Source organism: Pomacea canaliculata, linkage group LG14 (genome assembly GCF_003073045.1).
Source record: "Pomacea canaliculata isolate SZHN2017 linkage group LG14, ASM307304v1, whole genome shotgun sequence".
Classification (NCBI taxonomy): Eukaryota; Metazoa; Mollusca; class Gastropoda; order Architaenioglossa; family Ampullariidae; genus Pomacea; species Pomacea canaliculata.
Genome location: NC_037603.1, coordinates 18482229 through 18508457, shown reverse-complemented (window position 1 = coordinate 18508457; position 26229 = coordinate 18482229). Strand labels below are relative to the sequence as shown.

The window sequence follows — 26229 nt, the reverse complement described above, 5'->3', positions numbered from 1 at the left end:
CCCGCCCGCTGGCCCGCCCGCCACTATATATACTATATACACAGTGTTGGGTAAAACTGAGTTAACTATATTAGTCCAGCCCTCTAAAACCATCCCAATTTCTCATGTGGCCCCTTGGGAAAATTAACTGCCCACCCCTGCTCTATATGCTCAGAGGTCCCTCGAGGTTCTGTACTTGGTCCCATCCTCTTTATCATGTACACCAAGCCGCTTACTACTCTAATTCAATCTCACTCTATATCCAATCAATCCTTCGCTGACAACACTCAGCTGTATACCAGCTGTTTTCCTTCTCAGGCACACACTACTATTCAGAGCATACAAGATTGTATTTCTGATATTAGAACAAGTTAACAACAAGTTAAAACTAAATGACAAAAAAAAACAGAAGCTTTCATTTTATCAAAGAGGAGAGCCAGAGTTTACCCTTTACTGCCTGTCTCTGTTCAGGTAGGCGATGCCAATGTTCCTTTTGTTACTTCAACACGTAACTTAGGATACATAATGTCTGCCGACACGTCTCTTGATAAACATGTTCCTTACATCTGTCGTTCTGCATGCAATGAGCTCCGGAAGATCAGCTTCATTCGCCATACTGTCCATCTCAACCACCAAAATTCTCATCTGCTTATTTGTTCTGTCTAAACTAGACTACTGCAACTCTCTTCTTGCTGGCTTCATTCACAAGCCTCAGAAAGTCCAGAACTCAACTGCTCGTCTCGTTTTCCGGACTTACAAATTTGAACGTCACACCACTTCTTCACTCTCTTCATTGGCTACATGCAGTTAAAGCTAGAATAGACTACAAGCTCTCAACTCTGTGCTATGGATTCTTTGAAGGCTCCTCCCCTACTACTTTACTGAAATCTTGTCTGTCCACACTCCTGCCCAAAACCTTTGCTCCTCATCAGACTTCGGCATTCTATCCCCTCCTCCCACAAAGACAGTCACATATGGACAACAGACATTCTCCTTTGTGCTGCTAACAGTGGAACTCTTTTCCATGTCACATTCATCACTCTGATTCCAAGGCTACATTTAAATGCTCTCTGAAAACATATCAGTTCACAAAGTACTATCCCTCAAGTACTATTCTGAACTCCCTGGCAATACTGTCATGCTAACCATCATGTAACAACTCCATCTTACCCTGTTTATAGTATCTACATCCCTTCATCCATTGCTTTACGTTCTTATTTTGTACTTCATCTTTATGTTGTTCAGTGTCCCTATACATGCCTCACAGTCCACTGTCTATTATCTTTCATTTATCATGACTGGTCTGCGCAGAGAATGAAATCTATCTTGGTCATGATGCTGTGAGTTATAAGTACCCATTATTATTATTAAAACTATGAAATAATCATAATCATTTAGGTGAATTTAAGTTTTTAACGAAGCTGTTATTTTTGGTATTAGGAAAACTAGGAATGTTGATGAAGCTTTGGACTTTATTATCCTTTCAGCAAAATGTAAATTCTTGTTACTGTGGCACAGTATGCAGTCTCTATTAATAAGAAACAAGTATCTTTTCAGAAACAGGGGCTCCCAGTAATTCATTTTATCTCTTGAATGGCACAATAGCATCGCTATTAGTATCCCTGACATGTTTGTTGCCTAAATGTATGTAAAATGAAAAAAAGAAAAGTTTTAAAAAACAACATCTAGAAGTTAAGACCAAAGAAGTGTGTTGATGTGATGGGCAAACACAGAGGGCCTAGAGGAGGCCGCATCGAAGACACCAAAGGAAAAGAAGGCATTCTGGGAAAAGGAACAGAGGAGAAAGATGGGTAGAGAAAGAAGATAAGAAATATAAAACAGTGGAGGAGGAGAGTTTGCCAAGAAAGAATACATCTTATGAAAGAGCCAGTATGAGAGAAAAAGTAAAGTAAAAGTGAAATAAATGGGTCAGGGTGTTCCCCCTGGAAGCTGGGGCTATAAGGGGAACAAACCAGTCTATGCAAGACCCAAACTTGACATCTAATATGCTGTTTTAAATAAAAAGAAAGGATTTGATATCACAGGTGGGTACAAAGGGTTAAAGACATGAGAAGCTGGGCTCACACGAAAGTGACATGAAAATGTTAAATAAGACCATTTTTGGATGGGACAAATAAACTCTCATCTATCATCTGATGCAACAAACACTAACTACGATGAGTAAAACAAATGTCTACTTTAGTTTTTATCTACAGTCTACTGCTAGTGGTGTCTTTAGATAAATCATAAGGAAAACATATTTTATGCCACAGCTCATGTTCACCATTTCTTCCCTTTTTTTCCTGTGGTAGTTTCCTAACTTGGAAAGTCCTGTCCTTTTTTGAAATATCCTCTCCTCCAAGCACATTACTATAAAAAATTTCAAACAATTAATGTAAAACAGCATCGTGCTAAATTCGTGGAAGATGATACACAGTTGACAGAAAGCTGAGGTATGCATATGGTGAATGGATGTTTTTTTCAGTACAATTTACACCAATTTCTGAGAACAGTAATAATTTTTCTATACACTACCAAGAAACACCAATATCACCTCCTTCTTCTTTTGCCTCTTTAGTGGATGTCTTTCCCCTGTTTCTTTGACCTGTATAAGGGCTCGAGTCACATCCCATGTCCATTGGATCTGACTGGCAGTGATGCACAGCTGGTAGAAATAAGAAGTCATGTTTAGCAAACCCTGAAATATATGATCACAGCTTGCAACATATACTCAAACAAGTGATTTTGATGCAAACATAAACAGTAAAACCTCCCTTTTAAGACTTGCTAAAATTCACAAGTCTGATGAAAAATAGATTAAACAGAAAATTTACTTATGTGTCATTGTGAAATTAGTTCTCTGAATGTGCATTGCCAAGTACAAGTATTGTTTAGTAAGATGGTGGGTGAAGTTGTTTGAACAACACATAGTTCTGTTGGAAATATTTGACATTAATGGCTACTTGGTGATCGATTCCTCTCTAGGGCCTGTAACAATTCAACTTTTGATGCTGTGACAATATGGTTATGGCAGGGATGATTTGACTCAGGCAGGTGGTCAAAATAGCTTGGGCAATGTGGTTTTGGGTGGAAATGACATGTGACCCACTAAATAAGTAGTCTCTTTCAAAATGTACTATTTTCTGCAGATTGTCATAATATACGGTGAACAGTCAGCAAGAAAAGTCCATTTTAAGATGTACTTTATTTTTTTTTTTAAACAAACAACTAAACAGGTCTTAACAAAGAGGTTTTACTCTACAAACATAAATATATGCAAGCCAGAAATACATATCTACATCATGCAAACATGTATATGCACGTGCACACACACACATAGGAAAAATTTTGAGTATCAGAGGGAGATGGGGAGTTCAATGTTTAAAAAATTACTCACCTGGCCAGGCCAGTCTTTGATCCATTTATCCCTTTTAGAAAGCATCTTTTTTAGAGCTTGCCGAGTGTTCTTTAGGACTTCTTTCAGAGTCCATCTCATCGACTGCTCTATCTCACACAGCCAGCTCTGTACAAGCAAATTAGATGTTTTAATATTAGAAGGCAATGAGGCTGATACAATGTTCATATTTTTTGGAGATGTCCTGAATGTGAAGTGACTTGTCATTCAAATTTTAAAGGCAGCTGTGTCCTGGAAGTAAAACCAGAATACTGAGTTTTTAAAATCTTCATTTAGTTTTATCGAAAGGTGTAATGGAGAAGTTAACTATGTTGCTTGAGTTCAAGTTAAATTCTGAGAGGGCAATTGATATCCAGAATGATGGGGAATGACCATGTTGCTTTTAAACTTCTTGCATGCTGTCAGGGTATGCTATTTAGTACTTAATGGTTTTTTAATTGTTTTGATTTCAAGGTAAATGTTTCCTTGCTATTCTCATTCTCATGCCAGTTTGCACTGGTATGTGTACCAGTATGCGCCTCATTTATTTTGTGGTATTTTCCTAAGCTGCCATTTTGTTCTTTTTTCTCTTCAAATAAAATTTTGGAATTTGTTGATGACTTGTGTGTCTCAAGAGCAGACCTGGGCAAGGGGCGGCCCGCGGGCTGGATCCGGCCCGCCTCCTGTCTCTGGCCGGCCCGCCCACCACTATATATACTATATACACAGTGTTGGGTAAAACCGAGTTAACTTTATTAGTCCGGCCCTCTAAAACCATCCCAATTTCTCATGCGGCCCCTTGGGAAAATTAATTGCCCACCCCTGCTCAAGAGCATAAGAAAGATCCCACCTAAAATTCAACCACTTCCACATGAGGCCCATGAAATTATGAAATTTATGTCCTTATATTTTAAACTGAACTTTATGATTGTAACTCTAGCTCCATTCCAGTCACACCCTTTTTTTATTTAGATTAAATACATGAGACCAGAAAATATTTCTTTTAAAGTAAAAGTATCAACAGTTTAGGAGAGATGGTGTATAGATAAAATCTGAGGCAAAATAGAGAAACCAAGCGTAAGCATATTTTTTTCTGTAGTTACGAAGTGGTGTCTAGACCCTGCAATATTGCTTTATGTGAGTTTACCCTAAAGCATCTCTACCACTACATCACAACTATGGCCCCAGGAATAAACCAACATCCACAGGATCTGGATGCGGTTTTCTAACTATAGAGACAAGATGTTTCCCCTTGATTTCTCTATGTTGCTCCAACATATCCTCACTTCAAGGGGAAGATTGGTGGTGCAGAGAGTGAAGCCATTAACAAGATGCTTCCCTTGGATTTCTTTAGTGTAGGACCACCACCTGTGTTGTAATCATGGCTTTATAGAGCATATTGCTTTTTTCCTCTTCTATTTGTTTACATGTATGCCTGCTTATATAAGGATTTGTTTCTTCCATAACACGGGCAGCCATTTGAGCATAAAAGGTCAGACAAGCTAGCATAGCTTTCTGTTAAGGCCAGCCATTGTATCTCTACATGGTGACCCTAACCACTAAACAGCACAAGCCCCTGGCTAAGCACAAGTGATCTAGAAAACAAAAACTAAAATAAAACTATGACATATTACCAGCTCAAACCACCCACCCAAAATTGAATGCAAAGCCCATGAGAGTGAGGGAAATGTCAGGAAAATTTAAGAATTTTAAGCCTAATTAAAACAGTGTGTGAACTACTGTTGTCTATACAGTAGTTTTGTAGACATATATGTTTGAAGACAAACATACTTTTGTGCCAACTGAACATAGTGATTGCAACTTCCCCAACGTGTATATTCCATTACCAATGAATAACTGAGCATGTGCTGTTTTGTGAAATATGGCAAGAAACAATATAAATTTGGAACTTTTGTTAACTGTAATACTGATTTGTCCTCCTTTTATTTTAAGTTTCATTTTATGGCTTACTGAAAACTAGGTGAATTTTGTATAAATATAAGGACTTTTAAGTTCATATTCTGAATTCACAAAAGGATGCTAACTCATGAACATTCTCACCTGGAAAGATTTTATATACATAAGAATTAAGTTTGATCTTACCTCAACTGGACCATCTATATACATAAACTTTTCAAATGGAACATGTTCTCCTTCTGATGATGTCATTCCCGCTACTTTCCATTTGTCTCTTTCCTGTGCAACAGAGACAATCAAAATGACAGCTATTACCTGCAGATTTTAACCATATTTCAAGTCTCGTCTAAATAAAACCTTTCTTCCAAATCAATAGGCTTAGTTAAATCATCACGAGATGAGAAATCTGAGAAAATAACACCCTGTCATTTACATGATGTAACCTTTTAAGCATCTGAATGAATAGTTCAGTTCTTTGATCTGTAAAGGTTGTTGAAGGAATTTGACTGACCCAGCAGATGAACAAGTTCTTTCTCAAATAACAAAACCAGACAACATTAAACCTTTTTACTGCTACTGAAAGGTCCACCATAAATTCAGAATAGCAGCCATTAAATCACAAGTGGCTGTATTCTTTTTGTAACAATAAAAATTCTTTTTGAAATAATCAAACAGCTGTTTTCCGAAGAGTGGTGAAAATGCTGCAAGACTAGCAAGATGGAGTGAAGTTCCGCAGTGACAATAGATCTGCCAGTCGGGCTGAAAGAGCTTGGGACTTTAGACCCATCTGTAAAGATAGAACAGAATTTTACTTTCTGGACCACTTTCAAAAGTTCAAGGCATGGTAGGGATCGGCCTTGAATGCAGAGAGCAGAGTAATCTACATATAACATGCCCCCAAACCTGAACAGACAGATTTCAAGATTGAATCTATTTTGATGTTGAAAAGAGTTGTAGAAAGAATGCTGCCCTGAGGGACGCCCATTTCCTGTTCCTGAGGATCAGACAGGATAGACCCCACTATCATTTGAAAGAGGTGGTGCGAAAGAAAATTCTTGATGAAGAGTGGCATACGACCCCGGCCAAGGGCGTCAAGGTCTAACAGAATATCTTGCTTCCAGGTAGTGTCGTATGCCTTCTCCAAATAAAAAAAAACGCCCCTAAAACATGTTCTTTGCCAACAAACGTATCCCTGACAAAAGTTTCAAACTGGAACAAATGGTCCAGGGTGCTGCAGCATTTTCTGAATCCACATTGCAGGTTAGAGAGAAGACCTTGAGACTCGAGATGCCAGGTAAGCCAGGCATTCACCATGCGTTCTAAAGTTTTGCACAGAAAACTAGTAATAGTGATAGGAGGGGGGGGGGAATTGGTGTTTTACGCCGTGCCAGCAGCTGAGGCTATATTATGGCAAGCAGCCAGCCCTGTAAACAGATGCCACTTGCAGAGAAATAACAGCGTGCCCAAGACGAGAAATGAACTCAGGGCAGCCAGCCTTCACTGTATTGGTGACAGGCACTAACCGTTGCGCCACCGGACCGCTTGACAGTAATAGTGATAGGACGGTTAGGGTTGGGACCAGAAGGATCTTTGCCAGGTTTAGGATAGGCACCACGACTGCCTCTCTCTACAAGGTAGGGAAACAGCCGGACACCCAAATAAAGTTAAAGATGTCTAGAAGGAGGAGAGAGACCTGTGGAAGATTAGTCGGCAGCTAAGAAATGTTGTCTGGGCCTGGTGCAGAGTCCTTGTACTTCTGAAGGGCCTGCTGCAGTTCTGAGAGAGAAAAGGGTAGATTGTACTTTTTGCAGTTATCGGAAGAAAAGTCACAGCCAGAAGATTCCTGAACAAACTTCAGGCGCTGGAAATCTGGAGAGTAGTGCGAAAGGAGGAGTTGAGACAAATGGATGCCAAGGAATTAGCAACATCTCATGCCTCTGTGAGAACAGTCTCCAACCCGCAGATGGCCTATCGAGCCAGCCTGAAACCTTCCCTTTATCTTCCTCATGGCTGCCCATACCGTTTGGGAAGTGGTGTGGGAGGACAATGAGGACATAAACCTCTGCCACAAGTTTCCTTGCCTGTTTAAAAATAGAAAGAGCATGAGCTATACTGCATTTAAAACTTATCGCATTTTCAGGAGTGGGTGGTGGAAGGCAAGGGGCTGGGCCTTCTTCTGAGAGCACTGGGCCAACCTATACTCCTCCGTAAACAGGAGACACGTGGATGGCTATTACAATTCTTTCATGCAGGAATCATCTGCAAAGTGATTTCATTTGAAACTGAGGTAAAGAACATAGCAATATGTAACATAGGAGCATTGCCAAGGGTCTTGCAACAGTTGCCAAGTAGGAAATAGAGCTTACAGCAGAAGATGCTTCTGAGGAGCCTCCCACTACACAATGGAAAGCATGGGCGTAAGAGATGCCAGATTTCACGAATACGCACTGAATGGCTGCCTCTTCCTTTCACTTCGGGCAGTCCCTAGAAGAAGCGACATGAGACCCATCACAGTTTGCATATTTGGCGTTTTGAGAACAATCAAGTGCAGCATGGCCTGCACTGCCGCAGCGAGCTTGGGACTTGCAGAAGCTAGCCCCACGACCATAACGCTGACAGTTGAAACACCGCAACGGTGAGGGTATGAACAGAGAAACTTTGACACGCAAATACCCAACCTCAATGAAGTCAGATATTTTGGGCAAACAGAAAGTTAAGAAAAGTGTATTTATAGAGATAGATTTCCCGTCCTTCGACAGGATGACTCTCTGCACCACTGTGACCCCCTGGGATGCAAGTTCTGATCTGATGTCAAGTTCTGACATCCCGGCAAGGTCAGGGCAACGAATCACCCCACTTGAAGAGTTGAGGGATCAATGAGTAGTTACTTTAATGGGTCGGTCGACAAACTGTTTTCAGTCCCATCAATGCAGGGCCTCAAATGCTTTCTGATTTGCGCACTGGATGAGAAATTGTCCAGAGTGCAGACATCTAACGGCAAAAAAGTTCGTAGAGATGTTTCTAAACCCTTTTGCTATTGCAAAAGGGGAGAAGCAACAGGGGAGAGGACAACAGCGGCCGAGCATAAGGTATGCAGGGTGATTACCCAAATGGAGATAGCTAGCCAGGTAGGTTATACTTGGCTTTGAGTTTATTCTACAGCTGATGTTTTATTTGCTAGTAGAATAACTTGACCATATGATCATATCATCAGATAAAGTTGATGAGGAAATTTTAAGACAGCTTAGGACACAAAAGGTGGAAAATGTGAAAATAAATAATTGGAAAAGACATATCTACTTCACTTAATTCGCTTAAAACCAATCTGTTTATAAAGAACTTACGCAAGTAATTTTCAGGGATTTTATGTTATCAAACAGCTTCTTCATGTGTGGTTGAATGTTCTCTGGATTTTTGGTATTTCCAAGTATTTCCAGAAGATCATCATTGGAGATGAAATAAAAGCGAGGGAAAATCATGCGTTTTGTTTCCAAAAACATGTCTAGGGCTTTTTGTATTCTCTCCAAGCTCAAATTCATTTGCTGCAGCTCAGCCATCATTCCTAAAGGTAACAAAAGAAAAATGTTATTGCACCATCAACACAGTAATACAGTTATGAAGATGAGATACCACATAAAGTTCATTCTGCATTGAAAGAAGAATACCACAAAAAAGTTTCGCTCAAACAGTTAAAAATGTACCTACTTTAAACACTTTTAAAGTATGAATTCACATATAAAGACTACCTTAGATTCCTGATCACAACAGGACACAATACTCTGGGAAGACAAATGGAAAAAATCTGGTCAAAGAGATATATGATAAAAATTTTTAAAGAAATGAAATTTTCCTTGTACATTGTCTTTCTTCAATACTTACCAGGTAACCCCACTATTAGGAGCTCAGGATCTACAATAGTTCTTTAAACAAATTTCTGCCCCTGTGAGTGGGGGTTCAAGACCCTGGATGCCAGGGGCTTCACTGTACACAGATTCATCTATAATAACTGAGATTATCTTCTCTACGGGGAAGTGCGCTATACAAGTTCATTCTATTTAAAGCACTTTGGTTGATGAAGAAAGGCACTATATTTATGAGTGTGGGATTATTTATTATTATTATTATTCCACTATAAAAAGCTCTGCAAAAAAAAAAAAATCTCAGCAGTCTTTTGGCCCATCTAGATCGACACTGAAGGCTGATAGGGCATTTTCATTGCTCTGTCTTAGAGGAATAACTATCAGAAGGTAAGATCTGCCAAAACTACATCCACTGACCAACCACCATGCAGCAATTGTAAGCCATGCCATATTGTGCAGCTGAGATGGGGGTGCAGAACAGCAGAATGTACATAGATCACACAGGAAGAATGTACCAAAGGTAGAGGGAGAAATTATGCCAATGGAGGTCATAATATCAGCAAGAGCCACACTCCAATAAAAGGAAAGAATAGAGACACTATCTTCATGCACTTTTACCTTCAACCAGCAGCCACACTACTATGGACTGAAGGGTCACATAAAATGGCTAAACATTTAAATTAATTTTTCTTTTTTTTTTACCAGAAAAGATGAGTCAGTGACCAGACACAAAGATCTGTCAGCTCAGAATTGCAGCTTGTTAGAATACACTGACAAGGGGTGTAATTCTTACATCCTTGCTGTCCTAGCTAAGGCCAGCCAGAAGATGGATTTCTGTCACCTGCTAAAAGGGAGCATGGGTCAATTCTAAACATGCATTAAATTTTTCAATTCAATATCTGTGTTTCAATATTTGGATAAAGGGTTCTAACTGGGGGATGACTTTTTAAATCTACAAGAATATATGTATGCTTTTGCCAGCAATAAAATTAAATCAAGTACAACATCTGTCTCAAAGTTATTACTGCATCCAAACAGAATCAAATGTTCACTGATAGTTATCTGAGTAGCATTTGTACATTTGTCTAACGTACAATTTTGTAAGTTTTTCCAAAAACATTAACATATTTACACTTCCAAAAAATATGCTGAATATTTTCTTTTTCATCTCTGCAAAGGCTGCAGACATCATCTTCTAGTCCCATGTGGAATAATATTACTCTTGTCCCCAGAATTCTATGTAACACTCTGATTTGAAGCCATTTTAATTTAATATCTTTTATATTAGCCATTGCTTTAAATATAACATGCCAATAAACATTTCTGTTTATCCTTTCATCCCATTTTAAGCAACAGTTTGGTATACATGCATTAGATATTATTTTATTATAATATAGTCTTGCTCCTTTCTGTATTGATCGAATTATTCTTAGAGTTTTGTTTGTGTCATATGTAGAAGGAGATAAATCTGTTCTATTCATTCTATTTAAGTTTATGTACGTTTTTATGGCCTTTATGCAACCACTAAAAGAGAAAAAGTCAATGTTAACATCATATTTATTTTTAACAGCTTGACATGATAGAAAGTTTCCTCTTTCATCTGTCAAGTGTTGAATTGAGTATACATCTTTCTCCACCGATCTTCTATATGGAATTGGCTTATTCCCAATTGCTATTCTATCGTTACAAAAGATAGGTTCTGACAAAATTTCTTCATGTTTTTCACACACTATATTCTCTCCAAATATCCTATACACTTTTAGTACATCCGTCCAGAAGCTATTTGCATTTATAAAGTGGCAAATAACCTATTATTTTATGTGTATACAGGAAATTTTTTTTCCAGCTGTGGTTGCTTTCCTTTATTTTCCGCAGCCATGATAATTTTAATGCATTCATATAAGTTTTAACATCAGGTATGCCCATGCCTCCAGCATGGATAGTTTTAATGGACATTTTTCTATTAATTTTATCATTTTTTCCATTCCAAACAAACCTAAAGATAAATTTCTGTATGTCATTTATAATAAAGTCTGGAGGGTTAGGTAGTAGTAACCAAAAGTATATTAATTTTGATAAAATTAAGGACTTAAGTATTGCTACTCTCCCTAATGGAGTTAACTGTCTCTTTAACCATAATTTGTACAACACTCTTATTTCAGAAAGCTTGCTATCGTAGTTTAATTTTATACAGTCTTTTAAGTTATTTGTAAACCAAAGACTAAGAATTTTAAATTTTTCTGGATTCCACTGCAACTGTAAGGTTTTGTCTTAAGATGACATTCTTAACTCGCTTTTTAGTCTCTGTTAAGTTCTGATCTTAATTCCTGTTGTCCCTACCTACTTGCTTAGCTGAAAAATAGTTTAAGTCTGCACAAAGGTTGAGGTCAGTGATATACAAATATTCTTCCAGGGATTGCTGAAGGCTTTCCTTGGCAACCATATATTCAACCAATGAAAATTGCCCTATATCGCTGTTGCCTTAGATGATGGCTGAAACGAATAAGGTCAGTTATATACTAGCCTTACAATAAAAAAAGATTAAACAAATTCACGTCGTCAAATATTTCAAACGGATTTTATTGATCCCTGAATATTCTGTCTCTTCTCAATTGCAGACGAAGGGTAAATCTGTAGATCTGTTTCACTATCTATGAATGTTCACACCATCATTATTATTAAATTGGTAAACAACATGATCAAGCACCATTGTTACTTAAGAAACTGTGCGTATGTTTAAGCAGCTCATCTCATCTTGATTAAGCAAGGCATTAGGCCAGGGGAGCAGCTGTCTTAAATTTTAAGAAATTGCTTGCTTAAGGAGTTTAGATGGCCCAGGCAATATGCCTTTTTTGCCATCTTAGGCTTAAACAATTTTCTTAGCTTAACTGCAGTCTTAAGACCGCCTATACAACACAGACAGGGCCTCTAACTCCCACTGAGCAAAGGCAGTAATTTGTTTGATTAAAGAGCAGTTATAACACCTAAACTCCTAGTTGGGTTGTCTTGTACAGTAAATGAAGAAGCATACCTGTCTCTTCACAGAACGTCTTGACAATTTTAACAGATTTGATCTTTCGGGTGATCTTTCTCCATTGTTGGTTAATATCATCAAACTCAGCAGTCTCTTGTGGTAGTTGTTTTCTAATGTCCTCACCCAGAAAAATATTCTATTAAAAAAATATCAAGATAAGAGAAATATTTTAAAATGCAGTGCAACACTATAACAAAGTACACAAATCAGTCCAGCAAAAGTGTAGAACATAAGATTATATTTATCCTAAAATTATTTTATTGCAATAGTTTTCCAATCTACAAAGTCACAAGGGGTGAGGTGGTGGGTGGGTGGGCATGAAGAATGCAAGACATCCAGCATTAACATACTGTCTTTCCACCAATATTGAGAATGTTGCCTGCCATGGCAAAGGCAAACAAGTTTACACATTTTTAATGGCACAATATCAGATTCAAGAGAAAAATCAATGACTCCTTTCAAAGTGCATGTTCGTGCACACTTTGTGGAAATGGACTCAAGCACATCAAACTTCTATTCTGGCAACTGATTAAAAGTGTCACAGCAAAGCACACTTTTTTAGAGAGCTTTCTCAGTCTCTAAGACTAAGACTGCATGCAATCTGGTGCACACAATGGCACTGCTGCAGTCAGCAAAACTGGCTTGGCCCACTGGCTGGAAAGGGCCTGTTCATCAGCTCACCTTCTTCTTAAACAGAGGTGCTGATCAACACTGGTGATGACTATTCCTCAAGTCTGCACTGGTTGTCTTAGACAACTACACCTGCTGGGTTAGTGATCATGCCATGAGTGGCAAGCATACTGCATCAGCATTGTTAGTACCCTTCTTGCATTGCCCCATTTGTCCACAATGGACCAAAACAGGCCTACTTGCCAAACAGTGCTTTTAGTACCAAAGCCTCCCTCTACTATTGATACTAATAATGTCAAGAAATAAGCTACATATTTTTCTATCTGCTTTTTTACCTGTAATACACTTCTCATCTACCAATAGCTCGATATACAATCTCAAGCCGTTAGAGTAACTGAGTAGATTAATGTAATAAAAGGACAGAGCAGTGGAACAATGGCAAATCTTTCAGACATTATTTACCTCCATGTACATCCACAGTCTTTGAACAAGCAGCAGCATCTCTGTCATCTCAAGGATTTGAGACAATATTTTTTCCCAGTAATCTACTTCAGCAGCAAAGGGTTTGACAAATCGGGATGCCTTCATTGTTGTCAGAGAAACCTGGTTTTCTTCCAGACTTGTAAACACATTGTCAGTGGTCCTATGAAAAATAATACATTCATTTATGTCAAAGGCTGACATAGATCACATAATTCTCTTAACTTTTCACATAACACAACAAGATTTAGTGAAAAAAAATAATCTTTCCCCTTTCATATACTTCAACAGAGAACGAGTTATGTCTCCATTGTAGAGGGTAGGGGACGAACAGTTCCCAGGACTGTTCCTTTCTCATTCCGGCTGCGTACATAATAGCTGGCCTTGAACTGCCTACCCATGACTACTGGGGAGAGGGGGGGATTGGTGTTTTACACCGTGCCAGCAACTGAGGCTATATTACGGCAAGGCAGACAGCCCTCTAAACAGATGCCACGTGCAGAGAAAGAACAGCGTGCCCAAGACAAGAAATGAACTCTGGGCAGCCAACCTTCACTGTATTGGTGACAGGCGCTAACCGTTGCACCACCGGACCGCTGCCCCATGGCTACTGGCAACTGGACCAATTGTTACACCAGAAGTTACAAAATTGCTTGAGCCACTTGGGGAGACTGTGACCAGACAGGGCGGGTAGGGGTGACCAAGGGGGCTGAGAAAAGTTGTGACGAGACCATGGGAAAAGGAGGTGGATGGTTCTGGAATGTTCAACGGAGATAAAATAAATAGTGAAGCTTTACAGTTGAGAGGCGCTTTTGATTTGGAAGTTAGAGGGGAGAGACAGCAGGCCAGCCGTCCAGTGAAACTCTGAATAAAATCTACAGTTATGCGGCAATTTCCATCCTTGTTGTGTTCTTGTACGACTAGCTCATCCAGATTAAAAATTAACTCTTTCTCCTACCAAGCCTCATCAGCTTGAAACAGATTACCCATCAGCCTTCATCACTGATTCTCTTACGACCTTTAAATCTAAACTTAAGACATGCCTTTTTAGAACAGCAGCTTTACTGTGACCCTGTCTAGACCATGAATAAGCATGCCTAATGTGTGTCTGTATTTATTTCATGTATAAACAGGTATTTGTTTTGTTCTGTGTGAATATGGGTGCATGGTTTTTGGTGATTCTGTTTACTTATGTATATCATTGAGGGCTTCTGCTAAGGCTAAATTCTTTGGGGTCCCAGTGACCCCTTCTTCAGATTTTTAAGGGGTCCCTGTTCTTCGCCCAAATTTGAATGGGACCCCATTGACGAAAATTGAAGGGGTCCTCCGAACTTTTAATGCGTACTGTACACAATTTTTTGCGTAAGCAGAAGCCCTGTCATTTATGTAAAGCCCTTTGAGCAACTCATTGGAAAAGCACTTGTAAAAGTTGTGCCACTCATTAGATGAACATGAAAAAAAATCATATATTCCTCAGTGATGATAAACCATTATTTTTGGTTGTGTGTGTGTGTGAGAGAGAGAGAACAACAACAGAGGGCTAAAAAAGATTTGGAAATAAGATCAAGATTTTTAAGTGAGTGGGCATTTAGTAGACAGAAAGAAGAATTTTTACTGTTCAACAAACAAGTTGGAAAAAAGCTTTCTGGAGAAAGGCAGTGTGTGAGAATAAGTGACAAGGTGCTATTTCACCTCACCAGTACTACCAATTTGGAATAAATAAACCTTGACCCATGAGCAGTCATGTTTTATTGTTCACAGCAAGTGTGATACTAGCATATTATCTCCCCTTCCCCAGTCCAACAGTTAAAAACTGTATTGCTCATAATTTTTATATTACTGTTCTGTCATATACAACCAAACATACCTGAATTTATAATGTCCTCTATCCTTATATGGCATCATGTCATATTCATTGGTCAGCCATACACTTGAAATGTTTGCCAATCCCTTGACAAATAAACATATATATGTGACAAATATTTCTGTTTTTATAAGAATGTATATTGTTGACTGCTGCCCATGGAGAGTTCCTACATTCATTAAAATGTAAGGAGTTGCTATCAACATCAAATGTTACGAACAGATCCATGTGTAGTTCGTACAAGTACAGACACCATCTTACGAAAATAGCTGGTTGACAATACACATTCAGAGAACGAATCACACGATTGTGCATAATCAATTTTCTCTTAACTGTTAGGTTTTTTTGTTAAAGCCCATTGTCATCATTGTATTTCAATTTAGAGATTCAAAGGTACATCCAGAAATTTAAAATCTTGCTGTAAATCAATTTTTGTACAACAACAACAACAACAACAACAACAAAAATCCTGTCAACATTATTCTTTAATTCTGAGGTTTTTAAATGCATATGCAGCATTTGGTTAATATGAAATATATATCCTGCTCAGGCATTCATTTAGCCTGGGTCTGGTAGACTTTCGGTGTTAGGACACTGTGGTGTGATGGGAACTTCATCTTATATGTATAATGGGAAAAGCAATGATAAGTTGGGCTGAAAATGATAATTACATTTTAAAACACTGATCAAAATTTAACGTACCAAAATATCATTTACTTAAATTGTGTCTATGACAAAGCTTCAGGCCAATTCAGGAAGATGACATGCTTGCAGACTCATTAATGAGGAAAACATGCTGACTCTAAAGTGTGACTTAGGTTGACCTATTGGACAAAAGAAAAGTGTTGAACAACGCTAGTGTAGTGTCAGCAGTTCAGCAGCTGAGCTCTGGTGATCTCTCGGCATACCTTGATTTCCTGCTTCAAATCTGGGAGAGGTGCAGAAAGCTTACAAGCTTCTAAGAAATTTAAAGAAACTTGTTTTGGTTGTCATACCTTTGAAAAAGAAAAGTCATTGGCTTTGTTTGTGTTAGGATCTGAACATATTTTACTGCTTGTACAACCTGTCTCAATATAAGCAATGCCAAAGAAGGCTCATTCAGTTTTGGGATTCTTCTAATTTTTTTTTTAACACAGATCATTGACACAACAATTCTTTACATATAGAAGAATGCAATAGCTACATTAAAACTCTTACTGTTTGTAACATTATCCTCTGTCACACCAGTATTCTTCAGTTTAACTTTCTCAACTTTTCACCATTGTGTTCTCATTCAAAATTTCACTGCGCAATGTCCAAATTCAAGATGCTAGCATTTTGATGACCCTTACTCAGCTGCTGAATTTCAGCTGTTGTGCACTACAGTTCATAGACATCACTCGACAATGCAACATGACAGCCTACTTGAACTGCCTTAGACCTTTTAAACAATCATTTTGCAACATGAAATTTTGACTGGACCCTTACCAACACTCTGAATGACAATGGTTAAAGGTCATGTGAATGTCAGGAGCAAGCAGGAATATTCAGTGCCTTAAAGATGAAAGCCACTGCTGTTTTGAAAATTAAAGCAAAGTTTACCACTTCAATCTGAAGCTCTTTGGTAGCAGCGCTGGAAATGTCACCGATCACGTTGGCAAATTTATCAAAGCCATGTTGTACGATGAATTCTAAAGTGAATTCATCTGAATTAGGGTCAAATTCAATGTCAAGAAGACCCTAGAAGAGAAGAAGAGTTTTCATTTGAACCATGAGATTAACACGAAGAAGTTCAATGAAAGCATGCCAAAGAAATCTATGACTGATTACTATCCCATCCCCTTTGTTTTCAAGAAGGATCTACTGCTTTCCCATCTCTATTACCTCTGCTTTATTTCTCACCCATTAAGTCTCTTTGTTCTTCACACTTCCATCTCAGTGGCTAAAACTTCCCATCATTACCTTTAAAAAGCCCGTCATCATAGAATGGATTTAAACAAACAAAAAAATCCCAAGTTTTTTTTTCTCTTTACATATTCATATGGAAATTCTTCAAACCATGCACTGCAAGTGAGTTCATTGTAATCAAACATTTTGTCTGGGCAACAGAATTTCTTTTTTTTTCTTTCATTTTTTTCAGTGCAAAATGCTCATGCGACTAGCATTAGGCTGTCTCACCCAACTTCACCCAAATGTCTAAACTTTTCAAAACCTTATAAGCAAACTATTAAAAGCCGTAAAAAAATGTTTCCCGTTTCCTATGACTTTTCCAGACTTTCAAAATTTCGTCCAGTCTGATGACAGCTAAATGCTAAAAAAAAACCCCAAACTTACAAGTCCCAAACACAAAGTGGATGTCAAAGAGCAGTCATGCAAGCCATATCTTACCATGATCTCATCCCAGTGACGCAAACGCATGGCCTTGTTCTTGAGGTCAGTGATGAGTGGTACTGTACGACGAAACTGGTCCACTCTAGCTCTAGTCATTTCAACTATCTCCCAGTTTTTTTCCTGAAATAAATGGCTAATCACATTCAGCAGCTTTTTTAAGGCAGAATAAAATAGTTCCATATCTGTCTCTTAACTCCGCCTGGAAACCACTCGGGTAGCCTGCTGGTCCCAAGCACGGATGAAGGAGGAGGGTTGGGAGTGGGGCTAGCGACCCCACCCTGTAAAAAATGAAACGCTACAGAAACCGCAAGTTTTTGTAACGCTATGCTCCACTGGGGGCCAATAGGAACAACAAGAAGAATATCTCTCTCTTGCACACACATCACAGGCATGCACACGCACTTGCACCCACACACACACACTTTCTATGTCAAGGTGAGCAACAACATCACCTTCACATCATCTGTCCATAATCTCAGATACATCGTTACTGCAGACATGACCCTTGACAGACAAGTTAGAAATGTATGTCAGTCTGCCTATCATGAGCAATGTAAGATCAGTGCATTCTGCCACATTCTCTCTATATGTCCTGCCGCCACTCTTGTCTGTGGGTTTGTTCTATCTTGGCTTGATTATTGTAACTATTTCTTTGGAGGCTGCCCAGCATACTTTCATTAACTCAAGAAAGTACAGAGCTCTGCTGCACATCTGGTGCTTAGAGCTAGGAAATGGAATCATGTTGCTCCTCTCCTTCATTTTCTGGACTAACCCCCCATTCTCACATTGATGACAAACTGTGCTGTGTTTTAATTTTTTTTCAGGCTCCTGCTCTGATTATTTCTCTGAATTCTTATTCCCCTACATCCCAACCAGACTACTCTGCTCACTCTAATGGCCATACACTATCCCTGTCACCAGAGTAACCATATATGGTCACCACATTTTTAGTTACCATACTTCAATATCCACCATCTACCCATTATTAAAGATCCTTTAAACGTGCACTAAAAACACATTTGTTCCATGAACATTACTCTTTACACCAGTCAACATGCTGTCAATAGCTGTGATTATAGTCAACTGACTAGTCCACCGACTTGTCTTTCTCTGCAGATTTATGACACTCTCCACCTTCACTGTGTGTTTCTGATTCCTCTTGTTTTCTTCAATGTTTGCTTTTTACTACTTGTTCTTTCTTCCATCCTTCATATTCTGTCAATGTCTCCTGCTTGTCTTAAGCGCTGAAAGCATGTTCCTTCATGAGCATGATTATGCACTATATAAATCACATTTATTATAATCATTTTCTGACCTTAAGTTCTTTGCTATATTTGGTGATTTTCTTGAAAACGATGTTACAAGCATCATCCATATCTGCAACTTTCAGGTCACTAAAACCTCCTCCTTTCCACTGGTTCCAAAGGTCATCCCACTGTGCAGCTAACAGCCAAACACCCTCGATGGCATCCAAGTCCTATAAGCATTAAAGTTTAGGGAATGATGGAGTTAGCAAATGAGCCTGCATGCTCTGTGTGTGTCTGTTGCGTGAGCACATGCTTGTTTCTAATAGAATCTAGTCAAAAGGAAAGATCTTACTGATTTTAAACTCGGTACAGGTAGTCCTCGACTTACGACGGGGATCCGTTCTTAACGCGGCGTCGTAAACCGAATTTCGACGTAAGTCGGATCATACGTTCATACAGTACTGTACCATAATAACAGTACAGTACTGCAAACACTAAGCCTATCCAAACACCTATCCTAACACAGTACCCTACATAATTATCAATAAACATAAGTACAGTAAAATATTGTAGTACAGTACGTTTAATACTGAAATACTGTACTGTAAGTGCTGTAACAGTAATAAACAGTTAGGCTAGGCAGACGTTACCAAAACAAGCCTGTCTCATCCACGTTGAACACTTGTTGAGCACAGTAACCACCCTCCTCAATTATCTTAGCCAATGCATTAGGAAACTCAGTTGCTGCTTTCTCATCAGCACTAGCAGCTTCACCTTGCACTTTAATGTTATGGAAATTGGCACGATCCTTAAACCTCATAAACCAACCCCTACTCGCCACAAATTCTTCACTTTCACTTCCTTCCCTTTATCTCTTTTCAACGCCTCAAACAGTCCCTAGCCTTCTCCTGAATAACCATAAAACTCACAGGGATACGGCGTTGATTTTGGTCTTTCAACCAAAGCGCCAATAATCTTTCCATCTCAATAATAAGCCCACTACGTTGCTTTGTTATCACTGTCGCTGTAAGTGGGAATGAGTGTCGTAACCACGAAAACGACGTAACTCGAGACCGTCGTAACCCGAGGACTACAGTTTTGACTGCCAGTCATACTGGCTAAACAAGTGTATGCTTAAACAATCTTTTTTTATTTAGCTATTAAAAACAAAGACAAAAACATCTTTCATACTGTTCTATAGAATTCACCTGATAGTAATGCTTCCTCAAAGACAAAGGGCATGTAATTTTTTTTCTGCACACTTTTCACTCTCTCTTTCATAAAATATATGTAACCAATACATCATTCCCCGATGGCTATGTAGGGATGGGCTAGTCGTACAAGAACACAATAAAGATGGAAATTGCCGCATAACTGTAGATTTTATTCAGAGTTTCAATGGGGGCTGGCCTGCCGTCTCTCCCCTCTAACTTCCAAATCAAAAGCCCCTATCAACTGTAAAGCTACACTACTTATTCTATCCTCATCAAGCATTCCAGAACTATCCTCCTCCTTTTCCCACGGTCTCGTCACAACTTTTCTCAGCCCCCATGGTCACCCCTACCCCACCCTGTCTGGTCACTGTCTCCACAAGTGGCTCAGGCAGCTTTGTAACTTCTGGTGTAACAACAGGTCCAGTCGCCAGTAGCCATGGGTAGGCGGTTCAAGGCCAGCTATTATGTATGCAGCCGGCATGAGAAAGGAACAGTCCTGGGAGCTGTTCGTCTCCTACCCTCTACAGCAGAGACATAACTCAGTACACAAGGGACAGTCCTGGTATCTGTTTGATCCCTGCCCTCTACAAAGACATAACTTAGTACGCTATTAGAGTGCTACATATACAAACCCTCTCCAGCTGTTGGATTTCTTTGGACAGGGGAAGATCAAGGCTAAACATGCCAAGGCCTTTGCGTAGTCTGGCCTCCTCCTCTCTGAGGGCATTGAGATGGGCCCGCATTTGTGCAATTGTGGCAAGGGCATCTTGAGGAGATATGGCAGAAGTGAATGGGCCATTAACTGCAAATTCATGCAGAGCATCTTGTGTTGCCTTCTTGAAATCCTCTGATTCTTGCAATAACCCCTTTTTGAACTCTACCTGCATAAAAAAAAAAAAATAGGGCAATAAATAGCATGCTTTCACTCAGAAATCCATAAGGTTATATGCAAGGTTTCCAAGCTATAGTTCATCTCTAACTGTAGTGATGAGTTTATCTTTAGGGATCTCAATGAAAAAGAAGCTAATTTCTGTTTCTCTCTCTCTCGTTCAATTTCTGAAGCAAAGTAAATATGACAATCTCTATAATAAGACTTAAATTTATCACAGAAGGCATTTTGGGCAGCTTGATATGAAAGCAAAAAACAATAAAACATATCCATATCTGCTAAACAGACTCATTCATTCATGGTTCAGACAGCTATGTTCATTCACACACAGTAACATTCAGAGATTGTACAACTGAAACAATGACGGACAGCCTCAATGTGTTAGTCCTGCATGCAGTTACCAGAATCGGCAACCCAATGGGAGTTGGAAAAAATTATGCTGACAGGACACGCCTGTCATCGCTAAGGATTTCAGATACTTTCAGAAGTGTTTGCCTGTTATACAGAGTCTGGAGAGCACTCTGGGCTGTTCCAATGACTTCAGAGCAGGTGGATACAACTTCAATTTAAGCTGCTCTTGTCCTTCACCAATAATCTCTTATAAAAAATGATAAACGAGAAGATTTCTATGAGTGATTTATAAAAGAGTTGAAGAAATCATTGGGAGACAGAGAAAGACCAGCTTCTGGAGAAGCCTTACGATTGTTTTCAAATGGAAAATGATATACGGTAGCATCCTATCTATGTCATGCTGGCTGATCAGCACCTTTAACTGTGTTACCATTTACCTCAAATAGTTTACATAAAAGTGCGAAGTCATACAGTAATTCATGGCAAGATAATCCCTGAAGGGATCAAGTATTTCTATTATTTATTCATTTCTCCTTACACAACATGCTGCATTTTGCATTTTGCCATTTGATCAGTCAATACAAAAATGCATGAATTGTTCAATAAGCAGGATTCAAATTCTTGCACATATCAACTGACACAGATGAGTTAAGATTTGATATTTAGATATTAAAGTTCAAAAGATCCAAACATTAACAATGATATAAAATTATATATGGTCTTATATGATACCAAAGCATTTTACAACTATTAAAGTGAAAAGCCAATGAATGAAAAGAGGTTACAGTTTGTCCCACCACATAAGGTATGTCTCAAACAAATGTATATCAGGACGAGCATTTACCCTCTTGCGTGCCATCATTGCTTCTGCTTCTGCTAGCTGTTGCTCATATTGCTGCCACAGATCAGGCAGATTTAAATGCATTTCAGTCATCTGCAAAAGTAGAAACTGGTAGTGTTACCCAGCACATCACAGTAAAGGTGAGATTTCAGAAATTTGTTTTAAATATATATGGAATGTTTCTTCTGCAACTTCAAAAATGTGTAGACATCATCTGAAAAAATTTTTTTTAATTAAAACAATTTCACAAAGTATCCATCATTACATGGTAGTATGGGACATCGCATATAAGTAGGATGGAAGATGGCACGCACATACACGCACACAGGGAAGGTAAAGGCTGGCAATTGGGGGTAATCACTGGCTGGGTGACAACCCCGTGACTGAAGGAGAGCGGGAGGGGGTTGACTATCGACAGAGTGTAGGTGCAAGGGTGTGTTTAGGGGGAGTGGAGCGTGAAGGTCGGGTGAAGAGGCCAGTGGTCAGAATGTGAGGAGACAACGCAGAGGTGGGAGCACATTCCACCGTGAGCGCTAGTGTGTTGTGTAGAGTTTCGCCATAGCCAGCACGATCGACTGGCGTTGGAGTTAAATGATCCAGAACCCACGAAAGTGTTGTGTTTTGTTGTTGTGGAAAGATTGGGAGAAGAGAACTGCATCTTACCCTGTTGCAACTACACAAAAACCATAACATTTTCCCCACAACAACGACCATAACTAATGTTAATTTTTGGCTACTTCTTTAGCTATATAAGCAAGGTGATCCAGATATTTATGCATGAAAGAAATGAGGAGATGCTATTTTCATCAATGTATTTATTATTTAATCTCTGACACTTAAGTTGTACACAAAGCAACTAATGATATCTTCAAAAGTATAATTCACATAAATTTTAAAGAAATCTTATTTAATGTCTACATCACATCAATCCCTATTTTTGATGAGGAAATCTATTTCAAAAAGGGATGGAGTAAGTAGATTTGAAATATGGACCATGTTTGTTATCAGTGAATGAATGTATCCCAATGTATGAAATTAGGTTTCTGTGCTTCTCTTCACTTATGTGAAAATTACCACAAAACAATAAAACTTTATGTATCCTAGAGGGCTACTCAGAAGAAGCTCATGCAGGTAGTTATAACAATAATCAAAAACTGCATTGCACAACATCAACACCCCCACCACACATTCATACCTGTCATACAGTTCATCAAATAAAAGATAACACAATAAAAGATGACTGAATATCTAGGATCACAAATAAACTTTAATAGCAGGCCTCACAAAATTGACTTACAGAAGGTGAAACCGCGACTTCATATTTATGTAGGATGCTGAACTGTTCACTGAGGGGATCAAACCTGGCAAAAGTTAGGCTCTTTTCTGCCATAAGCTGTTCCATCAGGTTTGTACTTTCAGCAAATTCATCAAGCGTGACTGGTGGTGCCGTAATTCTGTTTTAATTCATATGAGAATACCTATATGGCTTATGTACACATGCCTTCAATCTCTATCTATAATCATAGCCATCACGATTTCTTCACTCATCCCTTATCACTACCACACTCTTGTTACCCTCAAACCACTGTTTCCAGCATCACCATCATCAAAATACTGTCAACCCCATCATCATCAAACTAAACTATTATTTTCATCACTAAATTATTCTTACTACTATCACCACAAACTCTTGTCACCACTATCCCCACCAAACTACTGTCACCATCATCAAAATCATGGTCATCTCCATCACTGTCATAATATTGTAGCCAACACTGATGACTTCAGGTGTAACAAAAGGTCCAGTAGCCAGTAGCCACTGCTGGACAGTTCAAGGCTGGCTATTACGGATGTGGGAAAGGACAGTCCCAGGAGCTGTATGACTACTACCCTCTACAAAGAAAGAAATATTTAGTACACTACTGAAGTACTACAATATTACATTCACATGACAAAATAAACCTTACATTTTTTATAGTTAAAATCTATCTCAAGATCACAATTGTTTTCAAACAACTTGGTTTAGCTTATTACTTTACCAACTTCTCATATCTGAGAGAATATCTCCATTCTGTTCTCAAGTTCTCTACCTTTAAATGTTGCAATTTTCACCTGGATTTTGGAAACGTCTGGTCAAAGCATCAAATCACAAAAATGTGTACACTATTATGGCAACATCTCACTCACATATGCTTAAAGCTTTTTCACTGGCTGCAGAAGACAACTTTCAATGAACCTCAGATACCAACTGACAAATCTTCTGTGGCCAAAAAAGGGGACAACAAACTGTCAAGGTCATATCATCTGACCTCCATGTTAAAGAAAATGTGTTTGTTGATCAAGTATTACCTTTTGCCCATGCTGACAAGGTAGTTGTTGACGCTTTTCAGTTCTGCTGTAGCCATCTCCAGCAGGAGGTTGGTGAATTTCTTCTGCCATTCCTGACAGTGAGCGAGGAGGGACAGCTTCAATGGATTGCAGTCCAGAAGCACAAACTGGATATTCAGTACTGTCTCGTTCATCTCTATGTTGTTTGCAACTTCTGTGTACCTGTTAGATGCAGTATGTTAAAGTTAACGACTTAAGTGTCAGCTCCTCTGCTAGAAGATGGCAATGATGTTGATTCCAGTTAACCAAGCCACTGGTTAATCAGGAAAACACTTCTTTTAAACAAAACTAAATCAATAAGCAATATGTGTTTGCATGTTTTAAAATGCAATGTTCCTCAAGTAAGAGAGTGTGTGGAAGAAGACAGTTATGACCTGTAATATGTTGTGTGAAAAGATGTAACATTAGTTACCTTAGTTTATTCAGCATCGAACATGGTGACTCTAGAGTTGTCTAACTCCTTGCAGCAACCATAAAATGGTTGCAGCTCTTTAAGTATACATTGCGCAGGCCAATCGCTCTATAGCTCAAATATTTTAATTACAAATCTTCAGCTTCCAACAATACTGAAAACAAAAACGCACACTTTCTCACCAAGAATGTCCCAGTCAACAAGAAACCACTGGACTGAAGAAAAAGAATTTACTCTTCAACAAAATTCTTTGCCAGAATAATGTATAATAATCAAAACAATTTGTCTGCCAAAAATTGCCAACTGCTCAATATTTGGGTAACAAGTTCTGACATACACTGATTGATAGTCCTCTGCACAAAATCCTCCCAAAACAATGTCTATTCGTGGACTTGACATTTGGTTATAGGTAGACATGATCTCCTTTTCAAAAGGTAGTATGCATTCCAGAAAATCATAATCTATATTTTATATCCATGATCCATAAAAAGACTAACAGATTATGAATGAAAACAACAAATCTCTGTTTTCATGTTTTTGAGATTTTCCCTATAAAATATGGAAAAATCGTTTGGGTGAGCATCTCTGCAACTTCCTTCACAGTGACGGCATGTTGTTGGGACTTCTCATTATAAAGAATATCATTTAACCAAAATCTGACATGTCAATGTCACATTGGCACCATGGATAAAATGCATACTTGCCCCCCCCCCTTTTTTTTTGTTTTAACTGGGTTCAATGTTCTTTAAGTTGTGTATTGTTAAAGAATGGTTTGCTTTTGATTTTTAGCACTAGAGGTATTATCACTCCTTGTAAATGATTGAAGGTCTCTTGGCAACTTTCTTGGATCCCATGGTTGACATTCAAACTGCAGAAAACTAATCGCAGGTGTTAAACAAAACAAAATCAAAAAAATAAATTGGCTAAAAAATTTTACTAACAGTTCAAAAACAATAGTTCCATATTTTCCTGATTTTTCTGTATGGAAAAATCATAGGGGTGAGCATCTCTGTATGGATTGATCGCATACTCCATGAACGTTGAGTGCAATATTTTTCTAATGATTGCATAAATCTCAGTGCAAGATCCTACCAAAGCTGGGTTAATATCTACTATTCTTCAGAAACATGCCAACAAACATCACCAAGAACTGAAAAAAGGTTAAACAACACTAATGTCAAGATAAAATATGAATACACTTTCACTGAGAAGACCTTGGTCAATGGAAGAGTTAGGATTATATGAAAATTAGGCATATCTGTGTAGACCACAATTTTGACATCTTTTTATGCATAGTGGTGTTTGTAGGCATGTTTTTTTTCCAAGAACAGAAGGGAACAGATTTGAGGAAATAATATC

The 26229-nt window shown here is 38.6% G+C and overlaps 1 protein-coding gene across 7 annotated transcripts in view; it reads right to left on the bottom strand.

Moving 5' to 3' along the window:
- Positions 1-26229, bottom strand: part of LOC112555964 (dynein heavy chain 2, axonemal-like) — a 90271-nt gene that overhangs the window by 51166 nt on the left and 12876 nt on the right. For all 7 annotated transcript variants that reach the window (XR_003097568.1, XM_025224586.1, XM_025224585.1 and 4 more), the window contains 14 exons: positions 24420-24620; positions 23368-23524; positions 22074-22163; positions 20622-20870; positions 18844-19005; positions 17526-17648; positions 16740-16877; positions 15162-15244; positions 13277-13457; positions 12182-12320; positions 8635-8852; positions 5477-5569; positions 3377-3502; positions 2534-2644 (listed from right to left, as the gene is read on the bottom strand). Coding sequence is in view for 6 of the 7 variants with exons in the window: in XM_025224586.1 (XP_025080371.1) it covers positions 2534-2644; positions 3377-3502; positions 5477-5569; positions 8635-8852; positions 12182-12320; positions 13277-13457; positions 15162-15244; positions 16740-16877; positions 17526-17648; positions 18844-19005; positions 20622-20870; positions 22074-22163; positions 23368-23524; positions 24420-24620 (2071 nt within the window). In the remaining variant the exon portion in view is untranslated. The remainder of the gene's footprint in view (positions 1-2533; positions 2645-3376; positions 3503-5476; positions 5570-8634; positions 8853-12181; positions 12321-13276; positions 13458-15161; positions 15245-16739; positions 16878-17525; positions 17649-18843; positions 19006-20621; positions 20871-22073; positions 22164-23367; positions 23525-24419; positions 24621-26229) is intronic.